This window comes from Pseudorasbora parva, chromosome 6 (genome assembly GCF_024679245.1).
Source record: "Pseudorasbora parva isolate DD20220531a chromosome 6, ASM2467924v1, whole genome shotgun sequence".
Taxonomy (NCBI): domain Eukaryota; kingdom Metazoa; phylum Chordata; class Actinopteri; order Cypriniformes; family Gobionidae; genus Pseudorasbora; species Pseudorasbora parva.
Window position 1 is genome coordinate 37,504,327 of NC_090177.1, and position 19,321 is coordinate 37,523,647.

Genomic DNA, 19,321 nt, shown 5'->3' on the forward strand with positions numbered 1-19,321 from the left:
TGTTTGGTTGGATTAAAACAAACTCTGATGCGGTTGCTCTGTTAGTGCGGTTCATTTGAATAAGCGTGAATGCCTTCTGAATCCTGGTGCGCACCAAACAAGGCCCCTGAAAAGACGGGCCTTGGTCGGCTTCCAAACAAACTCTGGTGCGGTTCGACTGAAAAATGAACACAACAAGGACCAAAGACATCTAAACAAACCAAAAACAGGAACGTGATGTCACAAGATACGAACTTATAAAGGACAGAATGCACAAGAATATCTGTTTTTTTTTCTTGTCATAGTCATTACACATTTTATAAGCTCTTCACGTGTTCTCAGCTGGTCAAAATACCATCATAAGCAGCTACGCACATAAAACGAGCGCATGTGGATGCTAAGTAAACCTGGACTAAGGGTGCGTTCACACCTGTAGTTTGGTTAGTTTGGTTCATTTTGTTCGGACCAAAAAACAAAAACAAAACATATAGTCCTGGTCCGCTTAACGTTCACACTGACATTTTTAACAGCGAACCTAAAGTTACCGAACAAAAGGCATATGGATAGGGTCACAACCTGATTGACCGGCTTATATGACGAATATTTCGCGACGGAGCTTACCGAACATTCAAAACAATGCTGTGTGCTAGAATAAACACAATTTCGAAAACATTTCGAAACATGCTCGTCGGACCAAATATTGATGAGGCACTCTCCTCGTTGCTCCAGGTCCTTAGATAAGAAGAACCAGGTATGCTTATTGTGCATTTTCTCTAGCATTTTCGAAGAATGCTCGTCGGACCAAATATTGATGAGGCACTCAATTAACTTCTCGTTGCTCCACGTTTGCCCTCTAACATTAACGTTACTCATTTTGGATACACCGATCCTTTCCTACAAAGTAATACTGACATAATTTTTACAGTATTAATGTTCAACAAGTTCGGTTGCAAAATATACATCACAAAAGTGTTTTTGTTGTTGTTATTTGTTTTGTATTTTTAGGTTTGTCTTAAAAATGACAATGTGAATGCTAAGCGGACTAGGACTAACTATATCATTTTCTTGTCTGGTCCGGACAAAATGAACCAAGAGATCCGAACTACAAGTGTGACACACCCTAAATGACCTTTTGCCACTGATGTTAAAGGTGCTTCAATAGCCATCAATGCCAATAAAGAACCTTTATTTTGGCATCAAGAGAGCATTCAGGAGTCTGGTAGTGCTTCTGCAGACTACATCTCTCTTTTTAAGTTTTCTGTCCGCCTGTTTAATATCTACCCACACTGCAAGTGCTGCAAATAAGTGTTGGAGGCCCCAGAGGCCAACACACAGAACAAGGGGAGGTTTAATCAACAACAGAGTAGGCCTCAGCCATTTTAATTAGCCACACACACACACACACACACACTGACTCCCCTGGGCGATAGGGCCTGGATTGTTTGGTTTCCTGTTCGACTGAGGAAACACTGGTGATTACAGCTCCAGCCATGGCTACCTCAAAAACAATCTGCAGTTTTATATAAATAGCCAGAGGATGAAGTCCGTTTTTGCACTCTTAAGCAACACTTCTTTCTCTTTTTCTCTCTTTCTCTGAACTATAATTAGTCAGTACTGTTGCTCCCAGTGGCCGTGTTTGGTCAGCAACAACATCCTCTTTCACAGATTACCCCCGTATGTGTCTTGCTCTTTCATTCTGCCTCTTTTCTTCTCACACATTTAACACTGTGTTGGTTTCGAAGCCAAGGGTGCTCGGGGCCATCCCATAAACACAAAAAAGAGAGTTAGAGCTGCCTAGTTACCATGGAGACCTTTCTGTGTACATGGAAGCCGTGTAAAAGTGCAACAATGAGAGTGAGTGAGGTGTTGGTTACGAGTGCAAAACGTACAAAAGAAGAGACAAAAAAAAAAAAAAAAACGTGTGCAAGACTCTTCCTGTTTGCTGTCTTCGTTTCCTGTTCATGACTTCTTGTATGCGGCTATTTTTGTTACTGCCAGTTTCTATTGAGGTAGAAGAAAACAGTTCATGTTTCAAGGCCAAAATGCTCACAAAGCTACATGTTAGCATTGCTACATGCTAGCACAGGTTTTGTTCAACCTTCAAACTAACAGCTTACTCTGTTGTTGACACAAAAAGCATTTCAAACTTATTTCCTCCAAGTGGGACTGTTTGTTGAGAGAATAGGCAAGCAGTGTAAAACAAAAAAACTAGTTTTAACAAGCTAGCTAGCTATAAACCAAACATACAATGCATCAAGCAAACATACTAAGCATATAACCGGACTCTTTAGGCTTTTTTAACAAAGCGAAACAAGACCAATGGAAGGGCTATTTCTGTCAGTCTCAAGTGTCCATTCAGAAAACCAGGCCTCTGATATGTTGCAAAAGCCCCATGGCGCGAAGAGTTCAGTCGTGTAATGGCTAACTTAGCCTAGCGTCTGATTAGCCCTGAGGGTTTAGCCCCTAATCAGGGAGTAGAGATGGAAAAACTAGTTACGCATGAAACCCATGAAGGTCTTTTTTCCGTTTTCCGTACTGCCGAGCTTCCAAACCTCTGATAACATATGCAGGGGTCCAAAAGTATGAGACCGCTAGTCAAAATGCTTCTGTTCTGCATTTTCCATAAAATGTTAAACACTAGATTTTCATGGCCTTAGACGTTTGCCATATCGACTGTGATACATGTGTCCATCAGGTTTAGCATTCTGCTCATCCTACAGATGCCTAGTCTTCATTCCTTGCACTACATTTGAAGAAAAAGTAAATAAAGTTTTCAAAGCGGCTATGAGATAAAGTTGACACATTTAAATAGGCCTCCCGTTCTCGCTCTCTATTTTACTGTTGCTAAATCAACCTTGTGCAAGACAGGATCTCCAATTTTAGAAACATTTGACCGCATTCACATACACCCTCTCGCTGCGTTCTTTGCTCGCTTCTAATCTCACCATCTGTCTTTCCTTTCTTTATCTTGCTATCTATCACTCCTGTCCTGATATTTCCAATTCCTCCTGCCCAGAGAAACCTTATGTGACATGATCCAATCCTTTATATTCTCTCTCTCTCTCTCTCTCTCTCTCTCTCTCTCTCTCTCTCTCTCTCTCTCTCTCTCTCTCTCTCTCTCTCTCTCTCTCTCTCTCTCTCTCTCTCTCTCTCTCTCTCTCTCTCTCTCTCTCTCTCTCTCTCTCTCTATATATATATATATATATATAAAATCATCAACTCTGTGCACCACACAAATAGCCCTCACTATTGATTCCAATAGAGTTTAACATTAGCTATTTACTAAAATAGCAACTCAAAATCCTAATAAGCAATAAAACAAAACACAAACCACAGATAAATATCGGAGAAATGGTCTACACTCTAAATAAATATCAGGCAACACGGTCTACAAAATGATGGGTTGTTTTAACCCATGTGTGGGTCAAATAGTCAAACCCAACCGTTGGTGTAAACAGTTAAAGCCAAACATGGGATGTAACAGCCCAGCATTTTAGTGTATTTTTCATCATATTCATTAATTATCAATATTCTAGTATTGTATGAAAAATACCCTTGTGAAGAAGAACTGTACTGAATGTGCACTTGTGAATATAAAAAAATGTAGGGTACAAAGCGACTGTGATTTTATTTTCTTCTAAACCACTACAAAAACATCGATGAGGCACGTGGACATTTGTCTGCCCCTTGATGCGATCGCGAGGAAGAGGCAGCGCAAAGTTGATTCTGTGCTAATTTAATCTCATATTTTAATGTTTTTTAAAATGTTGTATTTTTATGTAGCAAACGAGAATCACTAAATTATAATATATTTTGAGACATAAGTCTTCTTTATGATTTTCACATTTGTTCAAGGTAATTACAGCAACAGATTTTCAATAACTGAAGAATATGTAAAAGTATGGTATCTAGGGTAAAAGGCGCCTATGCTGTCAGGGCGAAAGGCACAATCATTAAAATGAGAATACATCTGACTTCATTTGTTGGCATGACATGGTGAGATTCACATGGTAAATTATTTGGGTGTCCACCTTACAGACAATCCTCATTTATATATAAAGAAACATCATTTAAATCATGAAATTATTCATATCATATAACAAAATATCAATTCATTGTTACTACTGTAAATCTATATTGAATTATAATGGAAACTCCTTCAATGCTTTCAGAATCTTTACTTTTTAAATACTTTAGTTTCTGTATTTTGAAAATATTATTAACATATTTTAACAAAAGTGTAGCCTATATATTGTTTTATATTGAAATAAACAGAACATAATTTTGAACTTTTGAATTTTGAAAGCATTAACACAGACATTATTAAAAACATTACTTTAGCCAAGGTATTTCAATTAAGTATCTTATGTCTGATTCTGGTTTTATGCCGTGTGTGTGTGTGTGTGTGTGTGTGTGTGTGTGTGTGTGTGTGTGTGTGTGTGTGTGTGTGTGTGTGTGTGTGTGTGTGTGTGTGTGTGTGTGTGTGTGTGTGTGTGTGTGTGTGTGTGTGTGTGTGTGTGTGTGTGTGTGTGTGTGTGTGTGTGTGTTTAAATGGCCTCCCTCATCACCTCATACATTTATAAGATTTTTAAACAAACAAACCACATTTATGATTTATTTTCACACTACATCTGTTGCATCCTCAGTGTTGTTTAAAATTAAAACATATATAATTTTTTTGCAATAATACTCCATGGGAATAGTGAAAAGCATATCTTTTCTATAGGTATGCCTTTAGCCCTGTTGTTCCTTATGCATTTTTTGTTATGTACACTTAAAGAATATACACTTTCATGACTATTTTTTCACAACACATTTAAGTGCACTTCTAAAAATTGTACTTTGTAACAACGTCAAGTTAAATGTTTTATGTCAAAGTACATTTTAAACCTTTATGTTCTATTATAATGTGCTGACTAACACACTAAAGCACATGTGAAGTAATTAACTGTACTTTTAACGTTAGTGTTATTCAATATAATATTTAAAGCAAGTAAGCATTATATGATCTAAATTCATCATTACAAATGTGTAATTGCAAATGTATTTAAATAGATGACACGTTTCAATAAAAATTAAACTTTAACCATATTTCAAAGACAATAGAATTATGACATTACATATATAAAGTTAAAAAAACACCCATAAATTCAACTAATTGCATTTAATATAAATTTTAACTATAGTACGCTTCCATTTATCTGCAAGTAATATGCAATTAAGTGTCCAAATTTTCGGTATATAGGGCTTCCGGTACGGTGTACGTGTGTACCGACCAGTTCCGGTTAACAGTCGGCTTGTTTTAAGTGCGGAACACACTTCAAGCCGAGTCCCCGCACGAACATATTAAGTATTCAGTCCATTTTTATCACAAAATTTAAACAATAAATGCCGTTTTGACGCTCTTTAATGTGACGTGACTGATCACTGTAGGCGCGGCGTCAGTTCAAATGGGCACGCCGCGCGCGAGAGTGAACGCAATCATCGGTCTCTTCCTAAAGAATAAACATGAGTTAAAGCAGCACTAGGTAACTTTTCAACCTTCATAATTTATTTTTTAAGACTCTTGTGATGATACATCGACTTACAATAGGTTGAATGACACGTCTGCCATAGCCTGATGGGGTCTGAATCGTTTTTAAACGTACTTTTAAACTTCGGGTTTCGGGTAGTAACCCGAGAACAAAAAGAACTACAAAATTCGACTGCTTTACGGCATAGACGTCACTTCCACCAACACCCACACTTCCTTACATTCGGACGTGCGAGTCCAACTTTGTTCGTCGGATAATATAGTCATGTCCGAAGCAGAAAAGACACATAAGAAAGAAAAGGTTTTGTTGGAGGAAAGCAATAAGAGGAAATGAAAAAGTGATGGGATTAAAGGCAGGACGAGGATCAACATGTGACCAGCGTTTGCTCATCGGCGTGAGCTGAAGGAGGCGTGCCCGACCGATGCTGTCCTGCTTGTTACGGTGAGCTACCACTCAAACATTGAACTGAAGTATCATATAGATTCTGGAAAACGGTAACCAATAGACTACTATAATGACGCTGGCTTGTAAACGTGAGCATCGTGATTATTTGGCGTTTGAAAAAAATAAAACCCATGAAATTATATTCATATGACATGCTGAAGCATATGCCACTGACTGTAACGTTACCTGGGATGAAGACGTTTCACACGCGACGCCAGAAGAACTCGAAATCCTCTTGCAGTGTTCAGGGGAACTGTTAGTGCTGCACCGACCCGCGGGACGCTTTTATGAAGTTATTTGGCCCGCACTGCACCACTGTATATATTTTTACAACCCGCCGCGCACCCGCGACCATTAAATAGACATACGGGGTCCGCGGGTTATGAGACGAGCCACGCATCACTAGTTCAGGGCTATCAGGGCTGTCATGTCAACAAATGCACGCGCGATGGCATGCCCTGTTGTAGGATGACAGATCTTACGACAGTAGTTGAGGACATTATTTTTTCCAAACTGTAGGGGGCCCCCGAGAGCAAAAGTAGCCAAGTGCGGCTTTAATGTCTCTTAAGGTATGTCGAGGATACATTACAGCTTTGTGAAATGCATATGTCGTGTAATCGCTTAATCAGTGTTTCAACCGCGGAAAGACAAAACAGCTTGAGAACATTTACCTCAGGCAAGTCATTCAGTGTCCACAGCTGTTAGTTCATTGGAGAAACTAACGTTAACTCTTTCGCTAAATGTATTACTTATATTAGCCTATTCACTATATTAGCCTATATTCATTATACTAGCCTATATGTTTACTATATTAGCCTAGGCCTATATATTCATTATATTAGCCTATATTCGTTATACTAGCCTATATGTTTACTATATTAGCCTAGGCCTATATATTCATTATATTAGCCTATATTCGTTATACTAGCCTATATGTTTACTATATTAGCCTAGGCCTATATATTCATTATATTAGCCTATATTCGTTATATTCTACTGAACCTGTTAGTCTTGTTTATTTAATGTGTTTTTAAATAAATGTCATGATTTGACAGCCGTGTGTAATTTATTGCAACAATGAATTGGAGAAAAAAACAATTATAGTTAGATTTAGAAGTTGCAAAAATTGCCTTATGTGAAGCTTATGAGTGTTATTATATTTAAAAATAAATAACTGAACTGAGGCCAATAGTTGGACTCTGTTGTTAACCTTTAATATTACAATGTGTAGCCTAAGTAAGGTCTCCCTATATTTGCAGCATTATTTTTAAGACATTTTTAGACAGACACTTTTTTTAGTAAACCACTGTTGAATAAAAATAATTTCGGATTTGTGTACCGTTACACCCCTAAACGGAAGTATATACATTTAAAATATATTATTTCCGTAACAAGTACTCTTTTTAAACGTGTACTTCTTTGTCACAAAGTCTTAAAATACTGCCTACAGACACAGCTCACATTTTGAAGCAACAATATCTCTTCCTCTATTTAGTTATTGACTCTATAATTCACTGGACGTATATTAAATGGTCAGCTGAAAAGCCTATATTTGACGTCAGAGGCAGCTATTTTAGCTCATGAGGAATAATAGATTATGTTAACGTATCAACGATATAATATTAGAGATTCAAGCGGTGTGTTTTCGTCCTGAGTGTTCCTGCAGAGTACACAGCTGTCTGAGCTATTCAGACCCGTTGCTTCCGCGGCAGCTGCTCAGGACGCCCGTCCAGCCAGTGCGCGCCTTTGTGTACACGTGTGTGTGTGTGTGTGTGTGTGTGTGTGTGCTATTCTTATATTTATAGCTGGTCACAAATACTTGAGCATCTGCAGATACACACAGCATGTGTATTCCTGTCAACAAGAAGATGAGGGAAGCGTGTGCTTGTGCGGGAGGAAGAGTGGATGGATTATTAAATTATTAAAGCTCCTGCCCAGTGCTGAAGTTTGTGATTCGCTTTCAGTAGCGACGCAGGTTTCCTCTCAATCCCAGAGAACGCCAGTGCCTTATTCTGGGAAGTCGACCAGTCCGAGCGTAATTTAACTCAGATTAACTCAACTCAAAACAAATGTGAAACAACAAAACTGTGTGTAACATTAATATTAAAGGCTGTCCGTTGTTAGGGAACGTGAAAGGCTTTGCAGTTAGAAGGTTTCGACTGGAGGAACAATTTGAAGGTTCACACAATTGATTATTTGCAAAGTTTCTTTAAGTATCAAATTTTTTGATACTATTTGATCACGTTCCTAAAATAGACAAAAGTGAGATAATTGTTGACATAGAGAGACTCGCATGTTACAAGACTATAAAATGTATATGGTTAAGGTAGATCAGATCATTTGGCCAGAGATCCGAGTGAGATATTGTTTTCAGAAACATCTGGGAAACAGGTGACTTTTGATCTCACTGCGGTCTATGAGAAACACGTTATATTAATTAGATGTTATATTCTATCACAAATCTGTTCGTATTATCATCCAGATAATTCTTTAACTAGACCTAAATCTATTTAAATTAATTTAGTTATTCAAAATCAATGTGAAATAAAAAATATACAATAAGATACAAAAAAAAAAAACTAGCAACTAATTTTTAAGGTGAAGTTGAATTACCAAAATTTCTGAAGCTAAAATTTAAACAAAAATAAATGAAGGCTAAATAGAAATATTTAAATAATCCAAAACCAATGGCAAAAATCACAACACAATTACTAAAATTAAAACTGAAAATAAAAAAAGCTGATGCATCATATTAATAAATATTATTATAGTACATAAATAATACTAAAATAACACATCTGTGGGCAGGAAATACATATAATAGCCCATGAAAGCTTGCACACAGTCACACGACTCTCATTCAAAATCGAAATTCATTCAAAATCATAAACATATTGATTATTTTTCAGTTCTCTCTAAAGACTGCTGACTTCTTGTTACTCTCTGTGGCTTCTAACCCAAAGTGTGTTACAACATGACTGAAAAGCTTTAAGCAGAGTCATGCCGGTCAGCTGATGCGACTACACATCATCAGGAGTGTGTGTGTGCGTGTGTATTACAGCTAGCCACTGCATTTTATCACAGCTGAAAGAGTAACTGCCTTACCGGGGCAATGAGAGGAATGTGTCTGATGTTGAAAAGATAGCATGATAGAGGAGAAAGGGCAAGAGTAAAGGAGCGTTGCCTCGGGGGTGAGGTCACGTCTGTGTGTGTGTATGCGTGTGAGAGAGCTGGTTTAAAAGGTATGTCCTAATGAAGAGAATACACTTTAAAAATGCTGGGTTGTTTCAACCCACACTCTTAAAAATAAAGGGTTTCATGAAGAACCCTTTCAACATTCATGGGACCTTTAGAGGAAAAGCGTTCTTTAGATTTTAAGAATGTTCTTCACACTGAGAAAAAAGGGGTCTTTGGGAACTGTTGACAGAAAGGTTATTTTGGGGAGCCAAATATGGTTCATCTATATGACACTGATGCTAAAACACCCATTTGGATTATTTAAAAACCCAACGGTTGGGTTTGTCCATGTTTGACTCAAACATGGTTGAAACAAGAGTGTACTATAGCCTAAAAAAGTGTGAATATAAACACTTCTGGCTTTGAAAAACTTAGTGTTTATAGTTGTTTACCATAACAATAGTTATGCAAAATTAAAAAATATACACAAACCAAACGATTCGCTTCAGAAGGCCTTTATTTACCCCTGGAGCCGTGTGGAGCACTTTTATAACGAGTGTATGCACTTTTATGGACTTTTATCTATTTGCATTGTGTTAAAGGGTTAGTGCACCCAAAAAAGAAAATTATTTCATTAATTACTCACCCTCATGTTGTTGGATACCCGTAAGACCTTCGTAGTGAGATGGACTTTGTATGGATGTGTTTAGTGCCTTTATGGGTCTTGTGAGTGGGAATGTACTGAATGCCAATGGAGGCCTTTCTGAAGCCTTTCTCAACCATCAGCTTTAAACAAAAATATCTTCATTTGTGTTTTGAAGATGAACGAAGGTCTTACGGGTGTCAAACGTCATGAGGGTGAGTAATTAATGAAATAATTTTCATTTTGGGGATGAATAACAACTAAATTCTATTTACTCTCAGTGAAAATAACCTTTTCTTTGCCAAGTGCAAATAGCTGTAGATGCTATTTACTAAGTGAAAATAGTGAAATATTGTATTTACAACCATGTAAAAGTAGCAGTTCTTTGCAATATAAACAGTAATTACATGTAATTTATACTTTATTTTGACAGATGCGTACTATTTGCACCTCAGTATTGTTGTACATTAACAGGATGCAATAATAATAATATAGTGTAAATGCTTATATTTATTTAAATTATTAAATGGATGCCGCCTGAAAGAGACACTAAAAGCCCTCTCTACACCGACCCCTAACCCTACCCAATAAATGCTTTTATTATTATTAAACATTTCATTAGGCACTTTATTTCCACATTTAGAAAATGTTCTTATTTTTTGTTAAAAGAAAATGTCTTTCCGATATGATTTGTGATGAGAGGGAAGAGCGAGCTCTGCAAAAGGCGGATTCGAACCTGTGTTGATCGCGTCAAAACAATGATCCATTAGCCATGCGCTTTACTGATTGCACCACTGAAGATGATAAATTACAAGTGTTTTTTAATGTTGTTTGGCATTGGAGAGATTGTTAGGTGGAGCAAGTGCAAATAGCACTTGCAAACGAGACACGCTATTTGCGCTTGGTGTGAATAGACACTCTGCTGCCATTCACTGCCATTATAAAGCTTGGATAAAGCTCATTTTTTAATATACCTCCGACTGTATTCATCTGAAAGAAGAATGTCATATAGGTTCCACCAAGGATGGCTTGAAGGTGAGTAAGTGGGGTAATTTAAGTTGCAGACAGCTAAAGGAAACTGTATCGCCCCCTAGAGTATGGAGTTGTCACTGCCACAGGGACGCTTGAAATGTGTCGACCAATCGTTCGTGTTTGTAGCCATTTCCTGACCTACGTAAGTGAGTTCAGTGCATTACAACATAATTGGAATGCACTTCTGCTCTTTGTATGGTCACAGTGCAAATCATTTTTGAGAGCGACAGGCACGGAGGAGGTTACGTCTCCCCGCAATTTACTGCACACTCAAAATGGCGCCACTCAACAGTGTAATTCGGTGTTTGAACTCCAACAACTCTCGAGTGGACGCAAAAATGCACATAATGACACCTCTCCACGCAGATTTCCCTCTTTCCTCTTAGCCCTTCACTCCCTTCCTCAGCGATCCGTTCCCTTTCCATGGATTCTTTTTATTTAACAACCATTCTGGGAAAGCATTCGCCAGGAACACATCTCATACATATGCAGCCTCACGAACTTCTGTCTGAGCCTCCGACAATGAAGGAGGACATTAACATTCCCTGTAACCTCAAATACACGCACACACAAACCGACTCGCACTGGCTCACTGAGATCTTTTTGTGCTGTGCGCTCTAACAAATGAGCACCTTTGTGTCCGAACACTTCCTTGTCTCCAAACATTCAGGGGGTCAAACATAACGTTCTGATCCTCACAGACCTTGGTTGAACTTGCTTCTAAAAACAGCAGGCCGGTGTGGGCTGCTCTGGGAAAACAGGATTAGTTCATTCCCAGCCACTCCAGAACGCTGGCTTCAGCCAACTCGATTTATATTGTACATAAAAACCTGTAGATTGTATGATGACTCGTTTTAACTAAGTGGTCCAGAAAAGTTGTCAACTAGTTAATATCTAATGTAAATGATACAGCTGGAGAACATGTCCCATTCTGTGTCTCACTTTCACTTTTACTTTCAGACGCTCTTGTTATCTTCAACCGGTCGACAGAGCCCTCTGTGGTGGTACATCTAATTGACTAGTTGGAGAAGCAACATTTTACTTAGCAATACATTTATTTATTTTCTTCCAGCTGCCGCCATAAAGAACAAACGCAACTAGAGTCAAGTGAACTGCAGCTAGTGAACACAGAAGTGTTATAGTCCTTGAGACCGGTCTTAAGACCAATTTTTGAAGGTCTCAGGATAGAGGACTCAGGATTTAGTTTCAAGACCGCGAATGCTGGGATATTACAAAATTGCCGGTGCATTGTCTGATTTATTTATTAACATCATTAATGTGATTGGATGTAAAACTTACCGCTTCAGATGCAATCAATAACTTATTTCTAGAATTCATTCAGAAATTAATGGGATTGTGTTAAAAATGTCACCAAAATGAATGCAAATGCTCACAAAATTCAAGATATTGTTGCAAAAAAGTGCTTGTATGAGATTGGGATTTGTATATTGTAACATTAGGTATAATTAGGCAATATCACAAGAGCAAGACAGTTGTTTTGACACATTTGAGCGTCTTGACTACAACACTACAACACAGGCCCAAAACATCATGTGGCGCATGAATAGTCAATCAATACAGGCCTAAAGCATCAAATGGTGGTAGAAATAATCAACTAGTTAACTAACCAGTGCAACAGGTTACTAACCAAAAACTTCTTCCAGCTACTGCCATATAGAGCAAAAGCAACTTGAGTCAACAGCTAGTCAACACAGGCCTGAAACATCATGTGGTGCATGACTAGTCAATACAGGCCTAAAGCATCAAATAGTGGTAGAAATAATTTGGCAGTGAACTATCAAGTGCAAATCAACCAGGAAACTACATTTTCCTCCCAATATAGAACAAATGCAATTACGGCACATGGTTCCCAACTAGTAATCGCTGTCTCAAAACATAAAACTAAACAATTATGGCTGGTTTCCACCAAGCGGCGCGGTACTTCAATACAGTACAGTACGATTCGTGACCGCAAACCCTGATCAGGCTTGCGTTTCCACCGCCAAAGTAGGCTTATGATAGGTCTGTTGTAGCGATCAACGCATTATCACGCAAAGAAGAAAGCGACACAGTAAACAATAATGGACAGCCAAGCGGCAACCTCCCCCAGTTTCTGTTGAAGCCAACACAGAAGTGACTTAAACTGCAATTCCTCAACTGGCCACTAGGGACAGGCTCCAGAAGGAGCAGAATCTCATTGAGCCCCATGTTAAAATGCTCAACTTAACAGCAGAAAAAAACATGTTTACAGCCTGGCACAAATTGTGGTTTTGGTCTATACGGCTAATTTCGTCCTTCATGATAACTGTGAGGGGGGTGGATTTTTTTATAACTCATTGGTTTACATTATAAAAAGCCTTAAAGTTCTGCATAATTAAGGGCGTGGCCACTTTGATTGACAGGTGGATTGCTGTTTGTCTGCTGTCTGTTAGTTATTGCGGCACCTAATCTCCGCCCACGCCCCGCTTCTTTGCCCTTTTTCTGTTATCCGGGCGTCACGCGATGATGCGCTGCCAAGATGGCGACGGCTCGTCTCTACTTAATTCTTTAAAACTGCTCTTCAGAATCCTATGGGGGACGTCACGGTCCATATTTTTTTACAGTCTATGGAGATGACATACAGCAGATCTTGTTCTTGCTTCTCTGCATGTGGCTGTTTGTCACAAGAAGATTCGCTTTATTTTGAGCCAAGGCTGCGATACTCTGTCATCCAATCAAAGTTCTGTCCAATCAGTGGGTCTAGCTCCTCCCTTTACTAACCAAAATACTGATATATTTTCTAGCTGTTGTCATTAGGGGAGGGACAAAAGAATGATAGGCCAATATATCATTATCCTTCTCTGTACGATACGCTAGTGCCAAATATTAATATTTTAAAAAATAAAATAAGGTGCTCTAAATAGATTTCCCTGCATTGCTACTTCATGGCTCCTCGAGTTGGCGCTCAAAAGGTGAACTTAATCTAACTAGCCTAAGAAAAAGAGGTTTTTAATGGGACGGCGGACAGCAGTGTGAGTAAAATAATAGATGCCCCAGCCACGTTTAAGTCTAAAGTTTCACAGGCTCAGATTTACAGGTACAAATCACAAATTAACCTTTTCACAGGCATTTTGTTTTCATTGTTAGACAGATATCGTGATTGTATCATTATAGGATTGTCTAGCGATATATATATATATATTGATTATCGCAAAATTGCTGCATCGTGATATTATCAGTATCGTGAGTATCGTGTATCACACACAATGTATCGTGTATCGTATTGTGAGGTACCCTGTGATTCCCAGTTGTCATATAGGACAAGCAAAATGCAATCATGTAATCCATGACTAATCAGCACGGGCTCAAAGCATTGGCTAACTGACTAGTCTACTAGTTCTTACAACCTCTATTTATTTACAAATAGAATTAAGCAGAAAATAACGCCACCAATTGGGCAACAGGATAATATCGAAATCTTAGATGTTTGTGAGTATATCGTCGGTCACGGTAAGAGTTACGTCACTTTAGAAGAACTGAAAAAAATCACACTCCAAATCAAAGATGTTTCATAAGCCAGCACTGTGACATCCTGGATGATTCACAAAGGGCTCCGATTTACAGGTACGAGTTACGAAAGCAAGCGGAACCTCACATCACATCACTTCAATATCAGCACCACTATCAACAGACGGACCCTGCGAGAGCGATATCTGTACATGTTAAGAGTTAACTTGTGCCTTGAAGCTGTTAGTGTCTTTTTTTCCCTCGTCTGAGCGGTGATGACAGCCGCAGCGGTGAAGGAGGCTGGTGTCAGCTGACCCCGCTTTCAGCCAGTAACAGGAAATGTGATCTTTACTGCAGCTCCCTGAAAAACAATCTTGCTATTGTCAGCTTGACTCTCCTGTCCCTCTGCCCCTCACGGGGGAGGGATGCAAAAAATACCTCACAATGAACATCTTCCCATCATTCCTGTCAGATAACACATAACCCTGTCCATTTATGTTGCCCCACAGGTAAATCAATTTCAATGAACTGGCAAAAAAAAAAAAAAAAAAAAAAACTTGTTGCCTTAGGGAGATATCTATACCTGATACCTAACATAGTCAGGATGATTTAGTCATATTAAACAGTTCCAACAGTTTACAGTATATTTTTAAGTACAATCAACTTGAATGTTCAATTCAGTTCAACTTAAACTGCATTAAAGGGATAGTTCACCCAAAATTTTTACTTTATAGAATGTTATACACCTAGGATGGCTTGAGGTTTAGTAAATCATGGGGTAGTTTTCATTTTTGGGTGAACTATCCCTTTAAACTGACTTAAAAAATGAGCTAAATCTTGTATAACAGAAAAAAAGTTGAAAATTGCTTAACTTATTTTAACGAGTTAAAGCATTGTAAAAACGTGGTTTTTATAACTTATTTAACGCATTTAAAATTCAATTAACGTAAATAAACCAACACATGCCATTGGTTTAGGTGTATGCAGAGCCTTTCTAAGACATTAAGATGCACTTGAGCTTCAGGGAGAGTTGTATGTACATGTCAAAAACCACTGATGTCTTCAAACCGCTCTAGAGGAATTCACTCAGAGGTAGTTACAACAAATTGTGGTTTATTTACTAAACTCAATATGATTAAGCCCACTAGTTCCGTCGCATTGCCCAATATCATCTGTAATATAAACTATGACGAAACTGTATCGGCTCTCACGAACAACATAAACGGAGAGAAAGACAAAAGCCCGGCACTTCTACAACAGAGCGTTGAGCGGGCTTCACGAGCGGTCCGTGGGGCCCGGTTACAGCTGAACAAAAGAGCGGGAGCGGTGTCGGATCCCTCTCACAGGCACGGCTGAAACTTTATCCCCGCGCCGCCGGCCATGACCTCATCGTGTTGTTTTTTCCCGCAAACGCTCGGCCCGCTGTGGCGCACGCAACTCGAGCCGAGCGCAAGCTACAGGACTCTGCTGCTTCAAGCAATATCTAAATCCAAGCAATGTCAAGTACATAAAGCTGTTATGTCTGTTTACACTACCATCCGCTGAGTCACGACTAGTAATAGATGTAAGATAGTGATTGTCAAAAGTGTGCCAGTGGCTTAAGACAATAATATGACAATGGTGAATCTGTTCAGTGAACGTAATCAATATATTGAATTATTTATTAGTTGGAAATATCAGTGTCGGGTTAATGTCTCAGTCATTTGCATTAATTAATAATTAATTCTCATGTTCTGTTGAGATTTACTTTAGTGTCTTTATGGGGTCCCATAAGCCCCAATGACATAAGGGTTAAAATAATGGGCCAATATCTGACTATTAAGTATACACTACCTAGGTTTGGGATCAGTAAGGTTTTTATTGTTTTTGAAAAAGTCTCACCAAGGCTGTATTTATTTGATCAAAAATACAGTATAAATAGTAACATTGTGAAATACTTTTACGGTTTAAAATAACTTCTCTATTTGAATTGCTGATTTTAATGAAGAAAGAAAGTATAAGAGGGCGGATTAGAACCTGTAATCTTCGATACGGTTTACCCGGCCTTGCTGTGGTGTCTATACAGTGGCTCCAAAAAGATAAAAATGGTGACAAAAGCAATATGCACACTTTGTGGATGTCAACTGTGAAACATATTAGATAAAGGGGTGATGAATTGAGGAATCTTTTGATATATTAAAGGTCTTGGTAATATAAGAATATACTGTAAATTTCTGAGCTGAAAAATTCCTTGTTAGGAAAGCTTTTATAGACACCAGGCTCAGCAAACGGTCCTGTGCTTCATACTGACGTCAGTGCGCGATGAAACACACTCCTCTACCGCGCGTCTAATCCAGTAACCCCGCCCACCGACTCATGGAGGACTCGTGCTAGCTGGGCAACAACAATAAACATGCAGAGGAAGATTAAGATAATGAGCTATTCCTGGTTGTGGAAGAACACAGTCGCTGCATAAGCTTCCTTCGGATCCTAATATTAGGAATGTGTGGTTGAACTTTTTTTTTAATGAAGTTCCAACTCACGTGGGGAAGACGTTCACTTCAGTTCACTGCGGGATCGTTTCTAAACAAATCTCCGGTCGATTGGTCCAACAGGAATGGTCCAACACACTTATGTGAGCAAAACGTGTTTTTATATGTGATAGTATTGCATTGTTATAGATCGTTTTTCTTTTCTTTGTGTATGTGTCTAACAGAGCATACCTTTCGCACGCTGGACTCAGACACGTATGGGCCAGGGCTCGCAAAGCCGGCCGATCAATCTCATTATATTTTTCGTTCATGATCTGCAATTCTGTCTCTCTCTCTCTCGACATTTGAAGGGCGGTTCACGCTTATATTGTCCGATCTTGCGGGCTATGTGTAATATAAAAATAATAGTCCAATCAATCGTGGGTGGATTAGAAATAAATCATTGTGTTTGTTTGATAAAGACGTTTACGAGCCCTGTGATCGAGAAAATCATTGCCGCTTCTACCTCAATCTCTCCTCTTCCTGAACTGACAGCAGAGCTGATGCTCATTAAATATGCAAATCTTATCCAATCCTAGCCGTGGGCGTTTACTTCCAAGTCTCCAGTGCGTCAGGAGAGAGCCTTAAAACCAGTGTAGAAAACAGCCTATTACTTATTAGTTATGATTTTTTTGAGTGTAAAAACCACACGAACGTCATTAGTTGACCTCAGAAAACAGTATATATATATATTTTTTTAAACAGTTCATGACACCTTTAATGTGATTCTCTACACCTGCGGTTACCTGGTGTGAACTTGAGAACTGACGTCATACACACACCAGAAATCACCTTGTTTGTTAGAATTACAAAAAAAAAAAAAAGTTCTCAGAAAACCTGCAGCATTTCCTTGCAGGTGCCACTTGCTTTGCCATTTTGGTATTTAATGCAATCGCATTCAAACGTTATGAGTGTTGCTTAAAGGCCCACTAAAGTGACTTGAAAGTTTGATTGATGGGCCATCTGACCAATCATAATGCCGATATTGCCTTTTTAAAGCATATTTACACTGAATGAATCTATCCATACCCCCTATATAGTGCACTATGTGTCATTCACCATGTAGGAAATAGTAATTCAGCCGCAGCATCAGACTTTTTAAGGGCATCCTACAGAGCATTTGATTGGACAGAAAATCTTATGAGAAGCTGAAGTGCAGAGTGATGGCAAACTCATTTATCCATATTGGCGGAAGTTTTGAACGCTTATATCGTTTAAATGCGAAATTTGTCATTGTTTTGTATCATTCTAGCTATAGGCTAACATATTCATACTAAAAGCCAAAACGCTTCAATTTAGATTTCATGGGGACTTTAAAACTTTGCATTACCTATATAACTTGAATGTCCATGAAGGAAATAGATTCTGTTAGTAAGGCTCGTTTATCAGCTCATGTAGATACAAACACATGCCACAGTCTTCTCAAAAAGGTCTCCTCTGAAATGAAGGGAACGTACCTGCCCCTCCCCAGTAGTGAGTGTCCCTTTGATCAGACTCGACGATCAGTCCAGCTGCACAACTTCCATCTGCGGAATGAGAAGAAGAGATGGTTGTGAGTGAGATCTTTCATTTCTGCCGCTCACACCTATACGAACCTTTACCACGGTAAGCATGTTTTTAGTCCAAAGGCAATACAGAAATGCCCTAGTTACTACACAACAAAACTGTGGTGATTTAGTTACAGCAGCCACCACTGACCGAATTAAGAACCTGAATTTAAAAGAATGGATAATAATACTTTCAAAAGGGCTCACACTAGTAGTGTAAAGCTGTCTTTAACAGTGAGTGCATACCTACACAGTTTTGACCATCACTGCCGCGTTTAAAGCCACTTTTGCTTAGTTAAACAGGACATATGGTTTTGAGAGAAACTGCACGCTAACTGAACGTGTTATAGGTGCATTTTTTAACACTCGAGAACTACAAAGTTTCTCACGGGCTATTTCAGACGAATTTTTCCTTGCTAGTCTGTTTGGGTTTCATTTCCACTTTGTTTCTAAACTTATTCCTTATATGCATCAACGTAATGCACATCATTCATACAGACCTACTGTAATTATTATATTTATATCTAAAGACCGGGAGGTTTTGAAAGCCATGCTTGACAACAACAAAACAATCAAAATAATTAATTAATAACAAAAACGCAAAATAGATTGACACACCACAATATGTCATGCAGAGCTTTCATAAGGCATACTGGAAATGCCAAGCAAACCGACTTCCTTATAAAGCAAAACAGGACGCCGTTTATAATATGAAAGACAGCCTGTACCTTATGTGAAAGATAAAATCATGCAACAGGTCGTTATTCCCTTGTTTGAAACTCCTTCTCTTTTTTTGCAGAAGTCTTCACGCCTCGTTTTAATGTCCAAATGCTTCCCCTGTTAAAGCTCGTCTTAATCCTTAGTTAGTAGATCTGACATCCATTAAAAGAGCAGCGCGATGTTCGGCAGTGGTACGAGAGGGAGAAAGTGAGTTATTACAAGTATCTCGGTAAGCCCCGCCCCTGAGGC

The 19,321-nt window shown here is 38.6% G+C and overlaps 1 protein-coding gene across 3 annotated transcripts in view; it reads right to left on the bottom strand.

The window, feature by feature from the left end:
• The window catches only part of hdac7a (histone deacetylase 7a), a 121,179-nt gene that overhangs the window by 69,050 nt on the left and 32,808 nt on the right, over nucleotides 1-19,321 (bottom strand). For 2 of the 3 annotated variants that reach the window (XM_067446837.1, XM_067446836.1), the window contains exon 2: nucleotides 18,263-18,331. In XM_067446837.1, coding sequence (XP_067302938.1) covers nucleotides 18,263-18,331 — 69 coding nt within the window. Of the gene's footprint in view, nucleotides 1-18,262; nucleotides 18,332-19,080; nucleotides 19,279-19,321 lie in introns of those variants that run through there. The other variant, XM_067446838.1, reaches the window with a different exon arrangement.